Source organism: Bufo bufo, chromosome 4 (genome assembly GCF_905171765.1).
Source record: "Bufo bufo chromosome 4, aBufBuf1.1, whole genome shotgun sequence".
Classification (NCBI taxonomy): domain Eukaryota; kingdom Metazoa; phylum Chordata; class Amphibia; order Anura; family Bufonidae; genus Bufo; species Bufo bufo.
In genome coordinates, this window is record NC_053392.1 from 567,910,818 (window position 1) to 567,933,034 (window position 22,217).

Sequence of the window (22,217 nt, forward strand, 5' to 3'; positions counted from 1 at the left end):
GAGGCTGGGATCGCGCAAGTCTCGTGCATGCCCGGTGCACTCCATGTTACTGCGCGATCCCGTCTCCGGCTCCCGCAGTCAGCCAGCAGCTTTTCTCTCACTGCATACTCTCCGGCCATTTCTAGTGAGCGCGCGCCCGGCGTTTCTTTTGGGGTAATATAATATTTGTGCCCCTGGATAATGTGCCTAAATAGTTTAATACCTGATGCTGGTGAGGTCAGGGGCAAAGTGTGATCACTGGCTTGCGTTCTCCTGCGCCTGAAGCCAGTGATGAGAAACGCCGGGCGCTCGCTCACTAGAAATGGCCGGCGCATGCGCAGTGAGAACAAAGCTGCTGGCTGACTGCGGGAGCCGGAGACGGGATCGCGCAGTAACATGGAGTGCACCGGGCATGCACGAGACTTGCGCGATCCCAGCCTCTAGGCAGGATGCCAATCAAAGTGAAGAGGACGGGTAAGGGGCGGGCTTATTTTTACTTGAAGAAAGGAGGCCGTTGCCTCCTTGACTCCAAGCTGACTCTGAAGATAGCGAGAAGGGTGATTAAAACTGAGTTTTTTTACAGTATGCAGCAACCGATGGAAGAATGAAAAACATCATTGTGAACACACTGCGGGCTACTGTAAGGTAATGATGTCGGTTTTATGTGCGTTTTGGAGGTGACAGGTTCCCTTTAAATATTCTCTCCTCTTTTACCTTGTTGATTCCCTTTATGTATTTAAAAGTTTCTATCATATCCCCTCTGTCTCGTCTTTCTTCCAAGCTATATATGTTAAGGACCTTTAATCTTTCCTGGTAAGTTTTATCCTGCAATCCATGTACCAGTTTAGTAGCTCTTCTCTGAACTCTCTCCAAAGTATCAATATCCTTCTGGAGATATGGTCTCCAGTACTGAGCACAATACTCCAAATGAGGTCTCACTAGTGCTCTGTAGAGCGGCATGAGCACCTCCCTCTGTCTACTGGTAATGCCTCTCCCTATACACCCCAGCATTCTGCTAGCATTTCCTGCTGCTCTATGACATTGTCTGTCTACCTTTAAGTCTTCTGAAATAATGACCCCTAAATCCCTTTCCTCAGATACTGAGGTTAGGACTGTGTCACTGATTTTATATTCTGCTCTTGGGTTTTTACATCCCAGGTGCATTATCTTACACTTATCAACATTAAATTTTAGTTGCCAGATTTCTGACCATTCCTCTAGTTTTCCTAAATCCTTTTCCATTTGGTGTATCCCTCCAGGAACATCAACCCTGTTAGGCCTCTTTCACACGGGCGTGTCCGGATGCGTCCCGATGCATTGCGGCAAACCCGCGCGAGAAGGAACGCAATTGCAGTCAGCTTTGATTGCGATTGCGTTCCGATGTTCAGTTAATAATCGCGCGGGTGCAATGTGTTTTGCACGCGTGTGATAAAAAATCGACTGTGGTACCCAGACCCGAACTTCTTCTCAGAAGTTCAGGTTTGGGTTAGTTGTAGTGTAGATTGTATTATTTCCCCTCATAACATGGTTATAAGGGAAAATAATAGCATTCTGAACACAGAATGCATAGTAAAATAGGGCTGGAGGGGTTAAAAAAAAATAATAATAATTTAACTCACCTTAATCCACTTGTTCGCGCAGCCGGCATCTCTTCTGTCTTGATCTGTGAGCAATAGGACCTTTGATGACGTCACTGCGTTCATCACATGATCCATCACCATGGTGATCGTCGTCACCTAGCAACCGTGCGTGAAAATCGCACCGCATCCGAACTTGCTTGCGGATGCTTGCGATTTTCACGCAACCCCATTTATTTCTATGGGGCCTGCGTTACGTGAAAAACGCACAAAGAGGAGCATGCTGCGATTTTCACTCAACGCACAAGTGATGCGTGAAAATCACCGCTCGTGTGCACAGCCCCATAGAAATGAATGGGTCAGGATTCAGTGCGGGTGCAATGCGTTCAACTCACGCATTGCACCCGTGCGGAATACTCGCCCGTGTGAAAGGGGCCTTACAAATCTTTGTGTCATCAGCAAAAAGACACACCTTACCATCGAGGCCTTCTGCAATTTCGCTGATAAAGATATTAAACAATATGGGTCCCAGAACAGATCCCTGAGGTACCCCACTGGTAACAAGACCTTGGTCTGAATATACTCCATTGACTACAACCCTCTGTTGTCTGTCCCTCAGCCACTGCCTAATCCATTCAACGATATGGGAGTCCAAGCCCAAAGACTCTAATTTATTGATAAGCCTTCTATGTGGGACAGTATCAAAAGCCTTACTAAAGTCTAGATAAGCGATGTCTACTGCACCTCCGCCATCTATTATTTTAGTCACCCAATCAAAAAAATCAATAAGATTAGTTTGACATGATCTCCCTGAAGTAAACCCATGCTGTTTTTCATCTTTCAATCCATGGGATTTAAGATGTTTCACAATCCTCTCCTTAAGTATGGTTTCCATTAATTTCCCCACTATTGATGTCAGGCTTACTGGTCTATAGTTGCCCGATTCCTCCCTACTACCTTTCTTGTGAATGGGCACAACATTTGCTACTTTCCAATCTTCTGGGACGACTCCTGTTGCCAGTGATTGGTTAAATAAATCTGTTAATGGTTTTGCTAGTTCACCGCTAAGCTCTTTCAATAGCTTTGGGTGTATCCCATCAGGCCCCTGTGACTTATTTGTATAAATTTTTTAGACAGATTAGCACTGCTTGGTCACATAAAGAGGAACTTCTCTATGCTTCCACAACAAAAAATTCTCTGCAGGTTTGCTGTGGATTTTGGTGCAGATGTGCTGTGAATAGTTCTCTTTCCCTGGGAGATACCTATTTGCGTATTGCCACTAAGGCTACTTTCACACTTGCGGCAGAGGAATCCGGCAAAATGTATGCCAACTGATTGCATTTTAAGACTGATCAGGACTCATCCGTCTTACAAATGCATTGCAACAACGGATCCGTCTGTCCGTTTGTCATACGGACAAACAGATCCGTTTTCAATTTTTTTTTTAATTTTTACGGACGGATCCAGCATTCCGGTAATTTGAATGCCGGAACCGGCACTAATACATTCCTATGGAAAAAAAAGGCCGGATCTGGCATTCAGGCAAGTCTTTTTGTCCGGAGATAAAACCGTAGCATGCTGCGATTTTATCTTTTGCCTGATCAGTCAAAAAGACTGAACTGAAGACATCCTGATGCATCCTGAACGGATTTCTCTCCATTCAGAATGCATGGGGATAAAACTGATCAGTTCTTTTCCGGTATTGAGCCCCTAGGACGGAACTCTTAGGCTACTTTCACACTTGCGGCAGAGAGATCCGGCAAGCAGTTCCATCGCCGGAACTGCCTGCCGGATCAGGCAAAATGTATGCTAACTGATGGCATTAGTAAGACTGATCAGGATCCTGATCAGTCTTAAAAATGCCTGATCAGTCGAAAAAATGCATTGAAATGCCGGATCCGTCTTTCCGGTGTCATCCGGCAAAAACTGATCCGGCATTTATTTTTTCACCTTTTTTTCAGTCTGCGCATGCACATACCGGAAGGACGGATCCGGCATTCCGGTATTCTGAATGCAGGATCTGGCACTAATACATTCCTATGGGAAAAAATGCCTGATCCGGCATTCAGGCAAGTCTTCAGTTTTTTTAGCCGGAGATAAAACCGTAGCATGCTACGGTTTTCTCTTTTGCCTGATCAGTCAAAACGACTGAACTGAAGACATCCTGATGCAAACTGAACGGATTACTCTCCATTCAGAATGCATGGGGATAAAACTGATCAGTTCTTTTCCGGTATAGAGCCCCTGTGACGGAACTCTATGCCGGAAAAGAAAAACGCAAGTGTGAAAGTAGCCTAAGGCCTCTTTCACACAACCGGTTTTTTTTTTCCGTTTACGGACCGTTTTTTGTGTTCCATATACGGTCCGTATACGGAACCATTCATTTCAATGATTCCGCCAAAAAAATGGAATGTACTCCGTATGCATTCCGTTTCCGTATTTTCGTTCCGTTGAAAGATGGAACATGTCCTATTATTGACCACAAATCACGTTCCGTGGCTCCATTCAAGTCAATGGGTCCGCAAAAAAAACAGAACATAAATCCATCCGTATGTCTTCCGTATTCGTTCCGTTTTTGCGGAACCATATATCGAAAATGTTATGCCCAGCCCAATTTTTTCTATGTAATTACTGTATACTGCATATGCCATACGGAAAAACGGAAAGGAAAAACGGAACAGAAACAGAAACGCAACGAAAACAAAAAAAACTCAACAACGGATCCGTGAAAAACAGACCACAAAAACACTGAAAAGCCATACGGTCGTGTGAAAGAGGCCTAAGAGTACTTTCACACTTGCGTTTTTCTTTTCTGGCACTGAGTTCCGTCAAAAGGGCTCAATGCCGGAAAAGAACTGATCAGTTATATCCCAATGCATTCTGAATGGAGAGCATCAGGATGTCTTCCGTTCAGTCATTTTGACTGATCAGGCAAAAGATAAAACCGCAGCATGCTAAGGTTTTATCTCCGGCCAAAAAGACTTGCCTGAATGCCTTTTTTCCATAGGAATGTATTAGTGCCGGATCCGTCCTTTTGGTCTGTGCATGCGCAGAACGAAAAAAAGGTGAAAAAAATAAATGCCGGATCCGTTTTGCCGGATGACACCGGAAAGACGGATCCGGCATTTCAATGCATTTTTCTGACTGATCAGGTATTTTTAGGACTGATCAGGATCCTGATCAGTCTTACAAATGCCATCAGTTGGCATACTTTTTTTCCTTTTGCCGGATCACTCTGCCGCAAGTGTGAAAGTAGCCTTAGGCTGCGTTCACACGGGCGAGATTTCCGCGCGGGTGCAATGCGGTAGGTGAACGCATTGCACCCGCACTGAATCTGGACCCATTCATTTCAATGGGGCTGTTCAGATGAGCGATGATTTTCACGCATCACTTATGCGTTGCGTGAAAATCGCAGCATGCTCTATATTCTGCGTTTTTCACGCAACGCAGGGCCCATAGAAGTGAATGGGGTTGCGTGAAAATCGCATGCATCCGCAAGCAAGTGCGGATGCGGTGCGATTTTCACGCACGGTTGCTAGGTGACTGTCTATACACTGTATTATTTTCCCTTATAACATGGTTATAAGGGAAAATAATAGCATTCTGAATACAGAATGCTTAGTAGGTGATCAGTTGAGGGTTAAAAAAAATAAAAAAAATTAACTCACCTTCTCCGTTTGTTCGCGTAAGTCCCGGTCTCTTCTTTACTTCTCAAAAGATGAACTATGGGCTAAAGGACCTTTGATGACGTCAGATCACATGCTCCAATCACATGGTCCATCACCGGCGGTGATGGACCCTGTGATTGGAGCATGTGATCTGACGTCATCAAAGGTCCTTTAGCCCATAGTTCATCTTTTGAGAAGTAAAGAAGAGACCGGGACTTACGCGAACAAACGGAGAAGGTGAGTTAATTTTTTTTATTTTTTTTAACCCTCAACTGATCACCTACTAAGCATTCTGTATTCAGAATGCTATTATTTTCCCTTATAACCATGTTATAACGGAAAATAATAACATCTACACAACACCGAACCCAAACCTGAACTTCTGTGAAGAAGTTCGGGTCTGGGTACCACAGTCGGTTTTTTATCACGCGCGTGCAAAACACATTGCACACGCACGATAAAAACTGAACATCGGAACGCAATCGCAGTCAAAACTGACTGCAATTGCATTCCTACTCGCGCGGGTTTGCCGCAACACACCGGGACGCATCCGGAACTAATCCGGACACGCTCGTGTGAACCCAGCCTTAGTCTCCATACCGAGGAGCACTACCAGAAAGTCTCCATATACATCTGGTCCAGCCAGGACCTTGCCTAAGCTGCATTGCAAAGAGTGAACCCCAAGCTGGATATCCGCAGCATAAAATGAAGATGCTGCAGATTTAATATCCATACATTTATTTAATCTATGGATTTATTCTGCGGCATGGGTGCAATTATCAGGATGAGCCATATGAACACTCGTTCTTGATAATTGCCCCGGCGATCGAGGAAAGGTCCCGATGATCACCTGATGAATGAGCAAAACACTCGTTCCTCAAGTGAGCACTTCACACAAAACCATCCGGCAATGGATAGTCCTGTGGAAACGGGGATGTACTGGAGGCAAACCATGAATCTGTATGAGGGGTGAGTGACTGCAGTGGCAGCTGTGTCCCCATGACGGATGCATAGAGATGCAGCTACCACCTCTGCTCAATGATCAGTCACTTATGAGGAACATTCTTGATAATTGCCTGTGCACTGGCTCATCTAAAAAGGGCCTTTAGACAGCCACTCGTCATATTCACGGATTAAGGTACTCATGTAGGCCATTACTAGCAGAAGACTAACGTCAAGGCTCAACCACCTAATTGACCACAATCCTCTGATCTACAGACAACAATAGCTACCGTACCTTCAACTCAAAGAGGAAGGAATGGGGGAGGGAGCAGTCTTCAGAAAGACATTACCAAGACATATTGGCCACTATTAGCTTGTACACAATGGAATAAAATACAGATGGACTAAGTGATCAGAGAAAACATACATACAAAAAGCCTGGGGTGTTCAGCGGACATATATAGTATATGGTAAAAGCAGAAGAGGGTGGCAAATCAGGGACTGGGACCATGGCCACAATTTGGTACAGTATATCTGGCATGAATGTGAGTTGACCATAGCTTGTAGAGCATGCAACACTGACAGATAGCCTATTGGACTGTGCCTTTGGCAGGGCCTAATAGACTTCCATAGATGGGAGACCTGGTGACCATTGTTAGTGCCACCAGCTGCCATGATAACCCCTTAGCATCCTGTGATCATGTGACACGGGGCGTGAGGAGGACATTCGAGGTTACTCTTTCCATCTGCCTAATCACTTAGATGTCGCAGTTGCTAATGACTGCAGCATCATTGGGGTTAAACTGCTGGGACTTAAGTACTCTCTAATCCAGGCAGTTATGGAACGAGCTTGACTCCGCTTGGCTTTTCGAGCGTGGGGAGTATGGATCCCATATACTTTCTATGGATCCGTACTGATGAAAATGACTCTAATACTTTATGCAAATAAGGGCTTCAGTGTACCAAGGGGCGTGGCTACCACTAGAAAGCAAAGGAGCTGAGGTACTCTGAGCAGCTAGGCCCCTCCCCCAGTGCATTGAAGCCCTAATTTGCATAATGAATACAAGTCTTTTTTTTTCTCCGGAACCCTACAACTGATTTTCGCTAGACAGGTATCATTGTAATCAGCAGGATCAACCCCACAGGTGGTATACCTGGTTTAATAGGGCTGATCTGGGTGCACTTTAATTTTCACCTCATCTTGTTACTTCACCATGTTTAGTTGGCCATTTAGTTTATGAGAAGCCAATTTAAAAGTGACAACCAATATGGATGGGCCTTCTGATGTCACTTTGCCAAAATGGCTACTAAAGCAAAATAAATAAAAAAAAATCCTTTTTTTTTTTTTTTTTTAAATCATAGATTTTTATTCACCCTGAAAAAAAGTCAATGGGGGAGATTTATCAAAACTGGTTTAAAAAAAAAAACAGTCTTAGTTTTCCATAGCAACCAATCAGATTCCATCTTTCATTTATCACAGCTCCTTTGGAAAATGAAAGGTGGAATCTGATTGGTTGCTATGGGCAACTAAGCCGGTTCTACTTTACACCAGTTTTGATAAATCTCCCCCAATATCTCTGTAGGTAAAGGGAGCATAATTACCAAACTCTGACCGCTGCTGTGATGCTCAATATGGAAATTTTTTACATTACAGGGGGAAAGAGTTTTTAAAGAATAAGAGATATAAAGGTGCAGTAATAAAGAATATGTGCATAATTATTACATACTGTGTACAGGTTGCATGTATGTCGCCAGTTCTCAGGATATGATCGCTACACACAGCAACATATGTTCAGTTGGCAGAGGGGAAAAACTCTATTAGATTATGTTCCTGTTTTACTGCACAATCTGTTCCATAATTACATGCTTTTGACTGAGTTGATATTAAAAAACACATAAAAAAAGCAAGGACACATCTGCTTAGGTCTCTATGGGGGGACGTGGGGGGTGGTCAGTCTCTAGATGTAAACAAGAATGTGTTCAATTAATGACAGCAAGCAGAGATCTAACAAATGAAAAAAATGCACCACAAAGTATAGTGCACAAAGTAAGTGCACCACAAAAAAAAACTACATATTTAACTAGACTGGGCAACCTTTTTAAAGAGGTTATGCGGGCAGTATATAGTGATGACCTATCCTCAGGATAGGCCATCAATACCTGATCGGTGGGGGTCCGACACCCACGTCGATCAGCCGCATTTCATTTAAGCGCTGCCTCCTCTTTATTACACTAGTAATGTAATTACAAGTACTCGCTCCATTCAAGTGAATCACACTGCACTTCTGAGACGGCGGGTAGTGTAATGAAGAGGAAGTAAAGCTTGCATGGAGCGCCGCCTCCTCTTCAAACAGCTGATCGGCGGGGGTGCCGGGTGTCAGAACCCTGCCGATCAGATATTGATGACCTATCCTGAGGATAGCATACAAACTCATGTTGACGGCAGCATATCCAGAGGTGAACTTTATTCACAGTGGGTCCATGAAAAAATGTGCAATAACGCCAATAAAGTGCAACGTTTAGACTACATAGTAGTTTTTTTAAGCATGCCTGATAAAGACTACTATGTAGTCTAAACGTTGCACTTTATTGGCGTTATTGCACATTTTTTCATGGACCCACTGTGAATAAAGTTCACTTCTGGATATGCTGCCGTCAACATGAGTTTGTATGCTATCCTCAGGATAGGTCATCAATATCTGATCGGCAGGGTTCTGACACCCGGCACCCCCGCCGATCAGCTGTTTGAAGAGGAGGCGGCGCTCCATGCAAGCTTTTTTGTGTTTGTATGCTGATCGGATGACCAAGGTGGATCTGGGGTCGTGGATGGGCTGATACATTCCAGTCAGAGTCTATGTGGCATTTGAGTGCTGCTCTGAATATAGTATTTGCTATCCTGAGGATAGGTCATCTATATATACCGCCCGCACAACCCCTTTAAGAAACATTTAGCTCTAGAATAATAATAAAATTAATAAATATAGAAAATGCCCCTGGAGACTATAAAATCAAGCAAGAAATAGCCAGCTGTTTGTTTTCTATAAGGCCTCATGCACACGGCCGTTCCGTTTTTTGCGGTCCGCAAACCGCGGATCCGCAAAAAAACAGAAGCTGCCCGTGTGCCTTCCGCAATTTGCATAACGGAACGGGCGGCCCATTGTAGAAATGCCTATTCTTGTCTGCAAAACGGACAAGAATAGGACATGCTATATTTTTTTTGCGGGGCCACGGAACGGAGCAAAGGATGCGGACAGCACACGGAGTGCTGTCCACATCTTTTGCGGCCCCATTGAAGTGAATGGGTCCGCACCCGAGCCGCAAAAACTGCGGCTCGGATGCGGACCCGAACTACGGTCATGTGCATGAGGCCTAAAGGGAACTTGCGAGATAATGAAGTCCTGTGATCACAGCAGCAGTGGCACCGATTCAAGCAGGTAGTTTTAACTCTCTCTGCATTGGGGTGAAGGGAGGGGTAGCTAGAGTAATATCAGCTAGCAGGATAGTAGAGACAGTTAGTGACTGTGACCGGGGCGCAGCGCCACTGTACCTGTAACATGGCAGACAATGATAACACATTCTGGTTATCTGGACTATAAAAGAAAAGGCTCCAAAAAGTTGCTGCACATAAGAGTTTCAAATACTGTGAAGTTTTTTTTCCCCCACTAACTTGCAGTTTAACATGCATACAACAGCTATCTTTAACGTATGGCTGGCCTTGCTATTCTGTTCATGGATCAGGAGGCTCAGGATGAACAATTCTCCAGCTTCTTCCTAGTAGGGAAGTGAATGGCTAATGTAGGACCGGACAAGTCGCCCACCCCTAAGGGTATTGCTTTTTTTCGAATGGCATTGGCTTTTAAAGCAAGTAAAAAGCCAGACTCCTGCTTTACCAGTTGCATTGCACTGGGTGAAAAAACAAAGGTCTGTATCTTCCTATTCTAAGCAGATAATGGACGGCATCTCCTCCCGCTGCGCCGACCTCTTCCCATATCCTCCAGGCCACTTTACCTTTGTGCTTTCATGCTCACAAATGACAGAAAGCCAGGACAAGAGAGCAAACTCCTCTACGGCTCCGTAGCATGTGAACATAAAGGAGACTGCCTCCAGTTCTCTGGCATTAGCCAATATTGTTTTATCACATCAACATGAAATTATTTGGGCAGCTTCGCCCCTCGGGACTCGACTCTCCTACATTTCTCTATGGCCTAAAAATAAGAGAAAGAAATCTGTACATGGTATGACAATGATCCCGGCACCTCCGCGTGAGCGCGAGCTAGAATACTGAAGGAAAATCTGGCTTAAAGGGACCTAAAACCAAAAATAAGAAAGTGAAGGCTCCTGAAATGAATAATGTAGTAGAAATCCTGCCCTCTCAAAATCTAGTAAGGGCAGGGCTGCACCTAGCCTTTCTGCTGTCTGAGGCGAAAACTGAAATGTGCCCCTCCCTCCCCAATGCCAATTTCTTAACCTAACCCCTTCCCTTCAGCTGCCCCTCTCTTACCCCTACCTGGTGCTGCCTGAGGCGATCGCCTCACCTGCCCTCATTATTGGTGCACCCCTGAGTAAGGGACTGGAGCTTAAAGGGTTATTCTCATCTTGGACATTGGGTGCTTATTGCTAGGATATGTCTGATAGAACAGAGCCCGCAAAGCGCCGCAGGGTGCACCGCGCATACGTGGCTGCCCTTCATTCATTCCTCTGGGAGCACCAAAAATAGCAGAGCCCCATAGAAGTGAACGGAGAGGTGCCGCGCTTGCGCAGTGTGCCTTACATTCATTACAATGGGACTTCAGAAAATAGTCAAGAGTGCCACTTGGCTATTTTCGGCGCTCCCATAAAAATGAATGGAGGGCGGGCGCAAATGCGCGGTGTGCCCTCCGGCACTTTGCGGGCTCCGTTCTAAAGATAAGTGCAGGTCCCAGAGGTGGGGCTATCAGACCATGGGGGCATATCCTAGTGATATGCCCCCAAAGTCCAAGATGGTAATATAACCCTTTAAAGGGGTTGTTCCACCAATGGGATCCCCATCGATCACAAAAATGAGGTGCCCGGGTCTTCGCAGTGAATGGAGTGGCAGTCACGTATGCGCTGCAGCTCCATTCAACTCTGTGGGACTGCTGGATATTGCTGAGCACTTCTCTTCGGCCATAGAGCTGAATGGAGATGCCACGCAGAAGCCTATCGGTCAGATCTGCACCGATCATATACTTATAACCTATCCATAGGATAGGTTATTGTGGCGGACAACCCCTCTACAGAGAGGAAGATACAGACAGCCGTATATATCCCATAATGCTGCCTTTGCAGCGGAAATGCAGTATTGTATGGCAGCCAGTCAAATGAATGTCCATCCATGTAATCCTTGGACAGGCCAGGTCCAGCAGAAGGGTGGTAGAGATACTTAGGTCATAGTGGGGCTTCTCATGCAAGCAAGGGTCCCACCTTATACATCGACAACCCCTGTAAATGTCTGTCTTAAACAAAGGAGAAAGGCATAGCTGACTTGGCCCCCCATGGCAGATACAGCAGTCTAACCCGTCGATGGTTCCTTTCACACAAGAGAGTTTTCCGCGCGGGTGCAATGCGTGACGTGAACGCATAGCACCCGCACTGAATCCTGACCCATTTATTTCAATGGGTCTGTGTTGGTTTTCACGCATCAGTTCTGCGTTGCGTGAGAATCGCAGCATGTTCTATATTCTACGTTTTTTACACAGCACTGGCCCCATAGAAGTGAATGGGGCTTTAGTGAAAAACGTATTGTAAGGCCTCATGCACACAACCGTTGTTCTGGTCCACATCCGAGCCGCAGTTTTTGCGGCTCGGGGGCGGACCCATTCACTTCAATGGGGCCGCACTCCGTGTGCTGTCCGCATCCGTTGATCCGTTCCGTGGCCCCGCAAAAAAAATTTAACATGTCCTTGCAGACAAGAATAGGCATTTCTACAATGGACCGCCCGTTCCGCAAATTGCGGAAGGCACACGGGCCACGTTCCGTGCGGACTGCAAAAAATGGAACAGTCGTGTGCATGAGGCCTAAACTGGATGCAGTCTCCGGATGCAACGCGTTTTTCGCTGTTGGTTGCTAGGAGATGTCATTTGTAAATCTTCAGTTTTTTTCATGTGCGTGAAAAACGCTTAATAACTGATTGCACCCGCGTGTAAAAAACTGAAACACTGATCGCAATTGCAGACAAAACTGACTGAACTTGCTTGCAAAATGATGCGAGTTTCACTGAACGCATCTTGAGCCAATCCGTATTGTTCGTGTGAAAGAGGTCTATCTCTTTTCCGAACTCCGTTTCACATGGACTACGTGCAGAAGACGATGATGTTAATTTATTTATTTTGCTCACTTATATGGCGCTGGCATATTCCGCAGCTCTTTACAGACGCTAGCATCCAACTGTCCCCAATGGGGCTCACAATCCGGAGGAAACCCACACAGACACGGGGAGAACATACAAACTCCATGCAGATGTTGTCCTTGGTCAGATTCAAACCCAGGACCCAAGGGCTGTACGGCACCAGTGCTAACCACTGATAATTGTTGCTGGCCATTAATAATAATAATAATAATAATAATCTTTATTTCTATAGCGCCAACATATTCCGCAGCACTTTACAATCAGGGGGTTCATGTACAAACAGTCATAAATAGCATAGTAACAGACAAGTCAATAATTAGAACAAGAGGAATGAGGGTCCTGCTCACAAGAGCTTACAATCTATGAGATGCTTTTGTGTATGTGATGAATTCATTCAAAAGTACATTAAGTCTGATTCTCAGCTGATTACTGATTCACAATGATATTACAATAGAGGGAGGGAGGGGAGGCCGGGGGAGGCCGCACACTGGCCACCAATGATATTACAATAGAGGGGGGGGAGGCCGCACACTGGCCACCAATGATATTACAATAGAGGGGGGGGGGGGCCGCACACTGCCACCAATGATATTCAAACTGGGGAGGGAGGGGGGTCTGCCCCCTGCTGCCTGGCAGCCCCTGATCTCTTATAGGGGGCTATGATATGCACAATTAACCCCTCAGGTGCAGCACCTGAGGGGTTAATTGTGCGGATCACAGCCCCCTGTAAGAGATCGGGTGCTGCCAGGCAGCAGGGGGCAGTCATGTACACAGTTCGTAGTATATTCTAACTAGAAGCGTCCCCATCACTATGGGAACGCCTCGGTGTTAGAATGTACTGTCGGATTTGAGTTTTCACGAAGTGAAAACTCATCTCTGAAAAAGCTTTTATGCAGACGGATCTTCGGATCCGTCTGTATGAAAGTAACCTACGGCCACGGATCACGGACGCGGATGCCAATCTTGTGTGCATCCGTGTTCTTTCACTGACCCATTGACTTGAATGGGTCCGTGAACCGTTGTCCGTCAAAAAAATAGGACAGGTCATAAATAGGACAGGTCATATTTTTTTCACGGCCAGGAAACACGGATCACGGATGCGGCTGCAAAACGGTGCATTTTCCGATTTTTCCACAGACCCATTGAAAGTCAATGGGTCCGCGAAAAAAAACTGAAAACGGCACAACGGCCACGGATGCACACAACGGTCGTGTGCATGAGAGCTGAGACAGAGAGCTGAATTTGAGCAGGGAATTTGGAGCTCTGTATCCGAGAAGCAACCACTATAATGGTATATTAAGAAATTAAAGGGGTTGTCCAAGTGTTTAAAGGGAATCTGTTACCACAATCTCTAACTATTATCTGCCATAATTCATGAGTAGTGCTGCACATGAGTCCAGGTCACAATTTTTTATATTTTTCTACTGTCCTCAATTCCCCCGCTGTTGGTGTTTAAAGCTGCGCTGAAATACATTGTCAGGTCTGCTGTGCACGCGCAGGAATCCTCCTCATTATGTTAGAGCCGCAGTCCGCACTGTGTATTTCACAGCAGCTCTGATTGCGGAGAGTGGGGGGGACAGGGGCAGAAGGAGAATAAAAAAATGGCAATCTGGACTCCTGATGTGCAGTACTACTCAAGTATTACTGCAGGTAACAGTCCAGAATTGTGGCGACAAATTCTCTTTAGGGGCTCATGTGAAGAGCGTTGAGCTGTAATACTAAGCACAGCCACTATCCAGTGGACGGCGCTCTACTTGGTAAGCTGCAAGGAGGTCACGCAAATTCTGGCGCAATATTAGTAGCAAATCTTCCCCATGGTGTTTAACAGTGAACATTCATTTTAAAGGAGAGCTGTGTCTGACTGGTGCAGGTACCATTTCTTCTGATAATCAGTGTCCTACAGATGAAACTGGAACTTATAACGTATTCATAGGGGTATGCCTATCTCATATATTTATGATATCAACAGGATATGCCTAAAAATCCAGACAGATAAGAGTTCGACCTCTGGGACCCGCATCTATCTCCATAATGGGCCCCTTTCTCGACCCTATCTTACCTGAATTCATTGGCCAAAGGTGGCTGGAATGTGGTATGCCAGTTATTTGGGGCAAATTCTGGAGCAATATTAGTAGAAAATCTGCCCCATGGTACTAAACGCAAACCTTTATTTTAGGCCGAATGCACACGGTGTAACACAGCCTTCTCAACTATATCTATAGTCCTGACCACCTCTGGCCACCATATCCAGGTGGGACAAAATTGGTAGCGCCTTAGACAGCAATGCCCCTGTATTGGTTGTCCCAATATGGGTTGTATAGGTTGTCCCATAAAAAATATTCTACAGTTTTCAAACCAGCGCCTGGATCTGAACACTTTTGTATTTGCATGCAATTAAAAATTTAGTATAGCTACTGAGTTATTCAATAAACTGTTTCTGTATAGCGCCACCTGCTGTTTGTTTTTCTTATTTCTTTGTCCTACTCACTGAGATGGCCGCACATGCTCAGTTTCATCCTTTAACTGCCTCCTGAGCTGTGATAGGGAGAGCATGGACACGCCCCCAGAGCTGCAGCAGAAAAGACACTCCCCTTGAGCTTGATATAAATCTAGCAGAGCAATGAACGGGGAGATCTCTGGATACATGTGAGGTACAGGGCTGTCATTTACTGTATGAAGTCTGATTTTCATTTTGTACATTAATTATGGGATAACACCTTTAAAGGAAACGAAAGCCATGACGATACCCTATTGCTACGGGCCTCATGCACAAGACCATATGCTCTCCACTCTCTTTTTTTTTTTGACCCATTCAATCAACGGGTCACTCACATTGACCTATTCACTTCTATGGGGCTATGCACACATCCATATTTTTTGCAGATCCATGTGGTCATTCCGCAAATTATAGAACATGTCCTATTCCAGTCCGCACTGCGGATGAGAATTGTCATTTCTATAGATAGGAGTAAATGCACATGGTATCTGTATTTGCAGACCAAAATATGGAGATGGTTGTGTGAATGAAGCGTTAACGAACCTTTTTTTTTTTTTTCATTTTAAAATGCAATATCCGGTTTACATTTGGTCAAGCGCTAGACCATAAGGTACCCATAGACTACGCTATATAAGATATGTCACCTCTCCTATCAAATGAAGCACCCCACATGAGATGCTAATGTGGCAATGTACAGTGTTAATGACCTGTATACATCTTAAGCTGACTCGTGATGTCACTTCCACATTTAACGCATCATTTCACTTCTCAGCTTAACCTTATTTGTATTGGACACATTTAGCAACTGTAGGAAGCAAACATACTTTACATGATGAATGGCTGAAGCATGGCGACAATCTGCTTTGTTTACACTGGAGGCAGTCGGACAGAACAGACAGGAGAGCGCTCTTAGAGGTATTTGCCTGAGGCTGACTGACACTCAACTACAAGAGGGTCCACTTAAAGGTAAACCACACATTGCGGACATAATTTACCATACAGTGCATTCGAAAAGTTTTCACATCGTTTCCCTTTTTCACATTATGTAATGTTTTGGCCTAGTGCTAAAAAAAACAAAAAAATTCCTATCAATCTGCACTCAATCAATAATGGCGAAGTGAAAACAGCATGATACAAATCTAGAATTTATTGAAAAGGAAAAGCTAATATCTTGCACTGACATAAGTATTCGACCCTTTACTCAGGACGTACAGTAGATAAAGTATCTTTGGCAGTGATTACAGCCTCCAGTCTTGGGTATGATGCCACAAGTTTTTTACACTTGGATTTGGAGATTTTCTGCTATTCTTCTAATGGATGAGAACCATTAGTGGACAGTCATTTTTAGGTCTCTCCAGAGATGTTCGACTAGGTTCAATTCAGGGCTCTGGCTGGGCCACTCATGGACATTCACAGAGTTGTCCCTTAGCCACTCAGGGTCTTGTTGGAAGGTGAACCTTCGGCCCAGTCTGAGGTCCAGAGCACTCAGGATCCGGTTTTCAATCTCTGTACTTTTTTCCATTCAGTTTTCCCTTAACCCTGACCAGTCTCCCTGTCCCAGCCACTGAAAAACACCTCCACAACATGATGCTGCCACCACCATGTTTCACTGTAGGGATGGTTTTGGGCAGGTGAAGACCACTGCCTGGCTTCCACCACACAAGATGCTTAGAACTGAGGCCAAAAAGTTAAATCTTGGATTTATCAGACTAGAGAATCTTGTTTCTCACAGTCTAAGAGTCTTAAAGCCCAGATTGGTGGAGTGCCGCAAGGATGGTTGACCTTCTGGAAGTTTCTTCCATCCACACACATGATGTCTGAAGCTTTGCCAGAGCGACCATTGAGTTTTTAGTTACTTCTCTTACCAAGACCCTACTCCCCCGATTCCTTAGTTTGGTGAGACAGCCAGCTTTAGGAAGAGTCCTGGTTGTCCCAAACTTCTTTCATTTAAGAATTATGGAGACCTCTGTGCTCTTGGGAACTTTCAGAGCAGCAGGAATGTTTTTTGCCCCTTCTCTAGATCTGTACCTCCACACAATCCTGGCTCTGAGCTCTACAGGCAGTACTTCCCCATGGCTTGGTTTTTGCTCTGATATACAATGTCAGCTGTGAGACCTTAGTAGACTTGTGTCATTCCAAATCATGTCAGAAAATCCCTTTACATATTCATTGATTTCATATTAATTATATAACCGATGCCATACATTTTACTTGGTTACAGTCTATGGACACCTCTGCACTGATTTTTTTTATTGTTCATTTGCTTCCTAAATCCAAACTTAATCAACTTCTTAAATAGTCTTCATTACAAATGTCCTACTATATTATTGATGTACAGGAGGTGTGAGTCCTTCACAAAGCAGGCTGTCCTGCTGAATCAGACATAAATCTATAAGAGCACTGCTCATGGCTCTGCCTGCTCTCTCTCGGTTTTCTTTCTTGTACATGGCTAATCATAGTGTGGAGGGAGGAGGGGGGGAATCCAAGGAGGACAGCTCACACACGAAAAAACACACAAGACAGTCAAAAGGGGAATAATCATATAGACTCATATAGACTGTGTTTGAATGTAAAGAGAAAATACCCAGATTAGACTCAACAAGAGAATGGGGAATAACACACTCCTCAGCATTCGCATCTTCATCATCACAGTAAATAGTAGATCTATTGTGAGCTGTAGAAAGGAATATCAGTCTAGGGATGAAGCCTTGCTGATACATGAGAACTAGTAAAGACAGCAGCATCTTGGACACACAGACCTCACATCCAGCCTGTATTACTGGGAGGGACAACTCCACATGAACAACGTCTGAAACTAAATGCAGGTTGGAAACTAAAGATTAGGGGGTCTGAAAATGAATGTACAAGTGAAGATTGCAGGCATAACACAAAGTTTTGTTTCACTCAAGTTAACCACTAACATATGTAAAAAAAATCTTTTGAGAAAATCTTCTCTAAATGTCTCAGAACACCAGTCAGATAATCCTTTATCCCAACCACTATCTGGCTGTTAGACAACTAGCTGCAGCATCCTCCCTGTTCTGTCTTGCAGTATTCAAAAAGATTGATGAGCCCCCTGGACCAAGGGCTGCATATACACCAACAGATTATCTGACAGATTGTCTGACCAATCAATGGTCAGATGGACGGTTAAACACACAGATCTTTTGTTATACACACCGACTATTGGTCTGATTGGACAGAAATTGGTCAGATAATCTCTTGGTGTAATACAGCCCTAAGCCCTGTCCATTCAATCACTCCCAGCTAGAAATCAAACAGATCAGCAGAAGATTAACCCCTGTGTTCTCTGTCAGCATTTCTAGATACCTGTATGTTTTAGGAACATGCAGAAAATCCTGAGGCTAGACAAACCGAGGGGAACAAAATAATCTCCCGTTTCCTGGTATCAATAATTTCTATGTCTGGTGTTCCTACAAGAGGTTCGGCAGCCCCTTAGTTGTGCATTATGTCATTTGAGGACTTAAAACTGTAGAATACACACTGTGGCACTGAAGAACCTTTTTAAAAGAAAACAAAAAACAATAGCACCAAATGTCAATGGAACACCAGCTGGCACAGAAGAAGAAAGCTATACCGTCATCACGGGTTAAGATTTGTGGGGCCTGAGTATAAAAATATATAGAACAGATAAAAAACCACGCCAAATGAAAGGCAGCAAAAAAAAAAAAACATCTATAATCTCACCATCTTGAAGGCCTGTGTTGCCTTTGTTTCCACAACCCGTAAAACATCCCGAAGCTCTTTGATTCCCTTTAATATATTTCTGTAAAATGAAAAAAATATATATATATAATAATCATAATCACATAGCAAGAAAGTATCAACTACACAAAAAAGCTACATTACAGGTCACTAACATAAAACAGGAATAGATAAAAGAACTGATGCAAATAAAAACGGTGCTGGTGCCAACCAATCAAATGAAAGGGTTAACTTTTCAAGGTTGTTTTGTGAAACCCTCCAATTTTGCATTCATTTTTATGTTTAAGGGCTATCAACACCTTTGGAGGCATTTTTATTATCATTGCCTTTTACTCATTTTGGGCTAAAAAAAAAACACATTTTTATTAAAGTTCAACCATTTTTGTTCTACAGCCGCCACTTTCAGTGCATCTGCAGACTATCTTTACAAAGAGACGAGATGACTAAACTAGAAGAAGGGAAGGAAGCAGGAAAGCTACTGAGCATGTTCGTCCACCTGGGAATGCAGGAGAAGATGGACCAGAAGGACAAACAGCAGGGGGCGCTAATGTACATATAAAAAAAAATAATATGTATTACATATATATTGTAATAATACTTATTGTGGGATAACCCATTAGTCCCGGATATCTCTTTAAATTGTGCCTAGAAACTGCCTAGAAACTCGAAAGTGTTGAAAAAATGCACTCATCCTGCTGTAGGTAAGCGTGTCCTCCCGTAATGTGTACACAGCCTAGTATCGACAGAAGGGCGAAGGCCTTACAGCAGGAAATTGGTTTACAATGAATATTTCAGAGAGACTTTTGCTTTTAGCCAATTTAAATTATTAAACAGGTACAGTTAACACTCATTACAGGACTGACATTACAATCTAAACAGACGGGGAAACGGTCAGGAATGCCGTCAAGTGTCTCCTAACAGCCGCCTGAAAAAATACAAAAATATTTTCTAAAAATGCTTCATTTTAGACATCACTAAACCTTGCAGGGTATATTCACATACAGTTTCCGGCGCTTTTAGCTGTGTGACAAAGGAAATAATAAAAAAAAAATTACTAAGTATTTCTACGATTATAGTGCTCCTTGTATTTTTGATTTTTTCTCTTTTTTTTATCCAAATTTCCACCACTGACTTCATTACAAACACCTTGGATAAAGTAGGAGTGAACAAGGTATTGCAATATGATGCACTAAATATTTTTACCACTAGGCGGCACTGTAGGTGAGAGAACGCGTACATAGACATGATTCCTAATAACAGCACACCATGTGGTGGAAATTAGAATTGCAAATATATCTTATCAATGGTTTAAAAAGAAACTTGTACTGTCATACAAATATTTAAGCCCCAGAAAATCCCTTTGAAGAGTTGTCCAGGATGAGGAAAAAATATTTTTCTACCCAGACACAGTGCCACATTCGTCCATGAGCTATGACTGGTATCACAGTCAACAGAATGGTTCTGAGCTACAATACTAGATGCAGCCCAAAGACCAGAGTAAGGGCTCATTCAGATGACCGTATGAATGGGTCCGAATCTGTTCCGTGTGTTGTCCGCATCCGTAGTTCCATTATGCGACCCAAAGAATAGGCATTTCTATCATAGTGCTGGCCATGTGTGGTCCGCAAAATGCGGAATGCACGCGGCCGGTATCCGTGTTTTGCGGATACTCAATTTGCGCACCGCAAAACACTACGGCCGTCTGAATGAGCCCTAAGCCTGTTTCTGTGACATAAAAAAGTAGACCCTTTATCTCGTCTAATATTGTTTGTTACCAACTCTGGGTCTTTTCTTTACCGGATAAGGACGCACATCCCTTTTTCGTAATCTATCTTATTTTCTGATTGTAGATTTTCTGTTTTCTGTACATGATTATGGGGGCGGCCATCTTGCCTGAGCTGTCATTAACCCCACTTAAAAGACTAGCTTTACAGCAGGACCATAAGAACCTGTAGTCTGGAAAAGACTCATTGACTGCTAAGGGAGTGATCTGTGGGCATGGTCTGTGACTTGTGCAGAGAAGGGGAGTAGATAAGCTGTGGTGACCTCACTTATTGTGAATGGTCTGTGATCCTGTGTTATCTATATGTAGGTGATATCTCTCATTGCAATCCTGCCTGTGATGATAATGAGAGGACTGCTGAAATCTGAAAGCCTAATACTATGAGTCTCAAAACCAGCATGAAAACTGCAGGATGCTAGGATTTAAAAAAAAAAATAGATAGTGGCATGGAATAATAAAAATAACATCACTGATATAGTTATTAAAAAATATGTTTAACATAAAAACTTGACTTAAACATCAAGTCATTTCCTGATGACACATTCCCTCTTTGAAATTTAAAGGGTATATTTTTCATTAGCAGCTCCTGTTCTAATATTTGCATGGTCGCCAACTCATCTGAAGAGGACATCTTCACCAGCAAAACCATTAACAGATTTATTTAACTAATCACTGGTAACAGGAGTCGTCCCAGAAGATTGGAAATTAGCAAATGTTGTGCCCATTCACAAGAAAGGTAGTGGGGAGGAATCGGGCAACTATAGGCCAGTAAGCCTGACATCAATAGTGGGGAAATTAATGGAAACCATACTTAAGGAGAGGATTGTGGAACATCTAAAATCCCATGGATTAAAAGATGAAAAACAGCATGGGTTTACTTCAGGGAGATCATGTCAAACTAATCTTATTGATTTTTTTTGATTGGGTGACTATAATAATAGATGGCGGAGGTGCAGTAGACATCGCTTATCTAGACTTTAGTAAGGCTTTTGGTACTGTCCCACATAGAAGGCTTATCAATAAATTACAGTCTTTGTGCGTGGACTCCCATATTGTTGAATGGATTAGGCAGTGGCTGAGGGACAGGCAACAGAGGGTTGTAGTCAATGGAGTATATTCAGACCAAGGTCTTGTTACCAGTGGGGTACCTCAGGGATCTGTTCTGGGACCCATATTGTTTAATATCTTTATCAGCGAAATTGCAGAAGGCCTCGATGGTAAGGTGTGTCTTTTTGCTGATGACACAAAGATATGTAACAGGGTTGATGTTCCTGGAGGGATACACCAAATGGAAAAGGATTTAGGAAAACTAGAGGAATGGTCAAAAATCTGGCAACTAAAATGTAATGTTGATAAGTCCAAGATAATGCACCTGGGACGTAAAAACCCAAGAGCAGAATATAAAATCAGTGACACAGTCCTAACCTCAGTATCTGAGGAAAGGGATTTAGGGGTCATTAATTCAGAAGACTTAAAGGTAGACAGACAGTGTCATAGAGCAGCAGAAAATGCTAGCAGAATGCTGGGGTGTATAGGGAGAGGCATTACCAGTAGAAAGAGTGAAGTGCTTATGCCGCTCTACAGAGCACTAGTGAGACCTCATTTGGAGTATTGTGCGCAGTACTGGAGACCATATCTCCAGAAGGATATTGATACTTTGGAGAGAGTTCAGAGAAG

General features: G+C 43.7%; 1 protein-coding gene across 2 annotated transcripts in view; it reads right to left on the bottom strand.

The window, feature by feature from the left end:
* Nucleotides 1-22,217, bottom strand: part of TTC7A (tetratricopeptide repeat domain 7A) — a 405,257-nt gene that overhangs the window by 303,739 nt on the left and 79,301 nt on the right. For both annotated transcript variants that reach the window (XM_040430310.1, XM_040430311.1), the window contains exon 6: nt 18,740-18,818. In XM_040430310.1, coding sequence (XP_040286244.1) covers nt 18,740-18,818 — 79 coding nt within the window. The remainder of the gene's footprint in view (nt 1-18,739; nt 18,819-22,217) is intronic.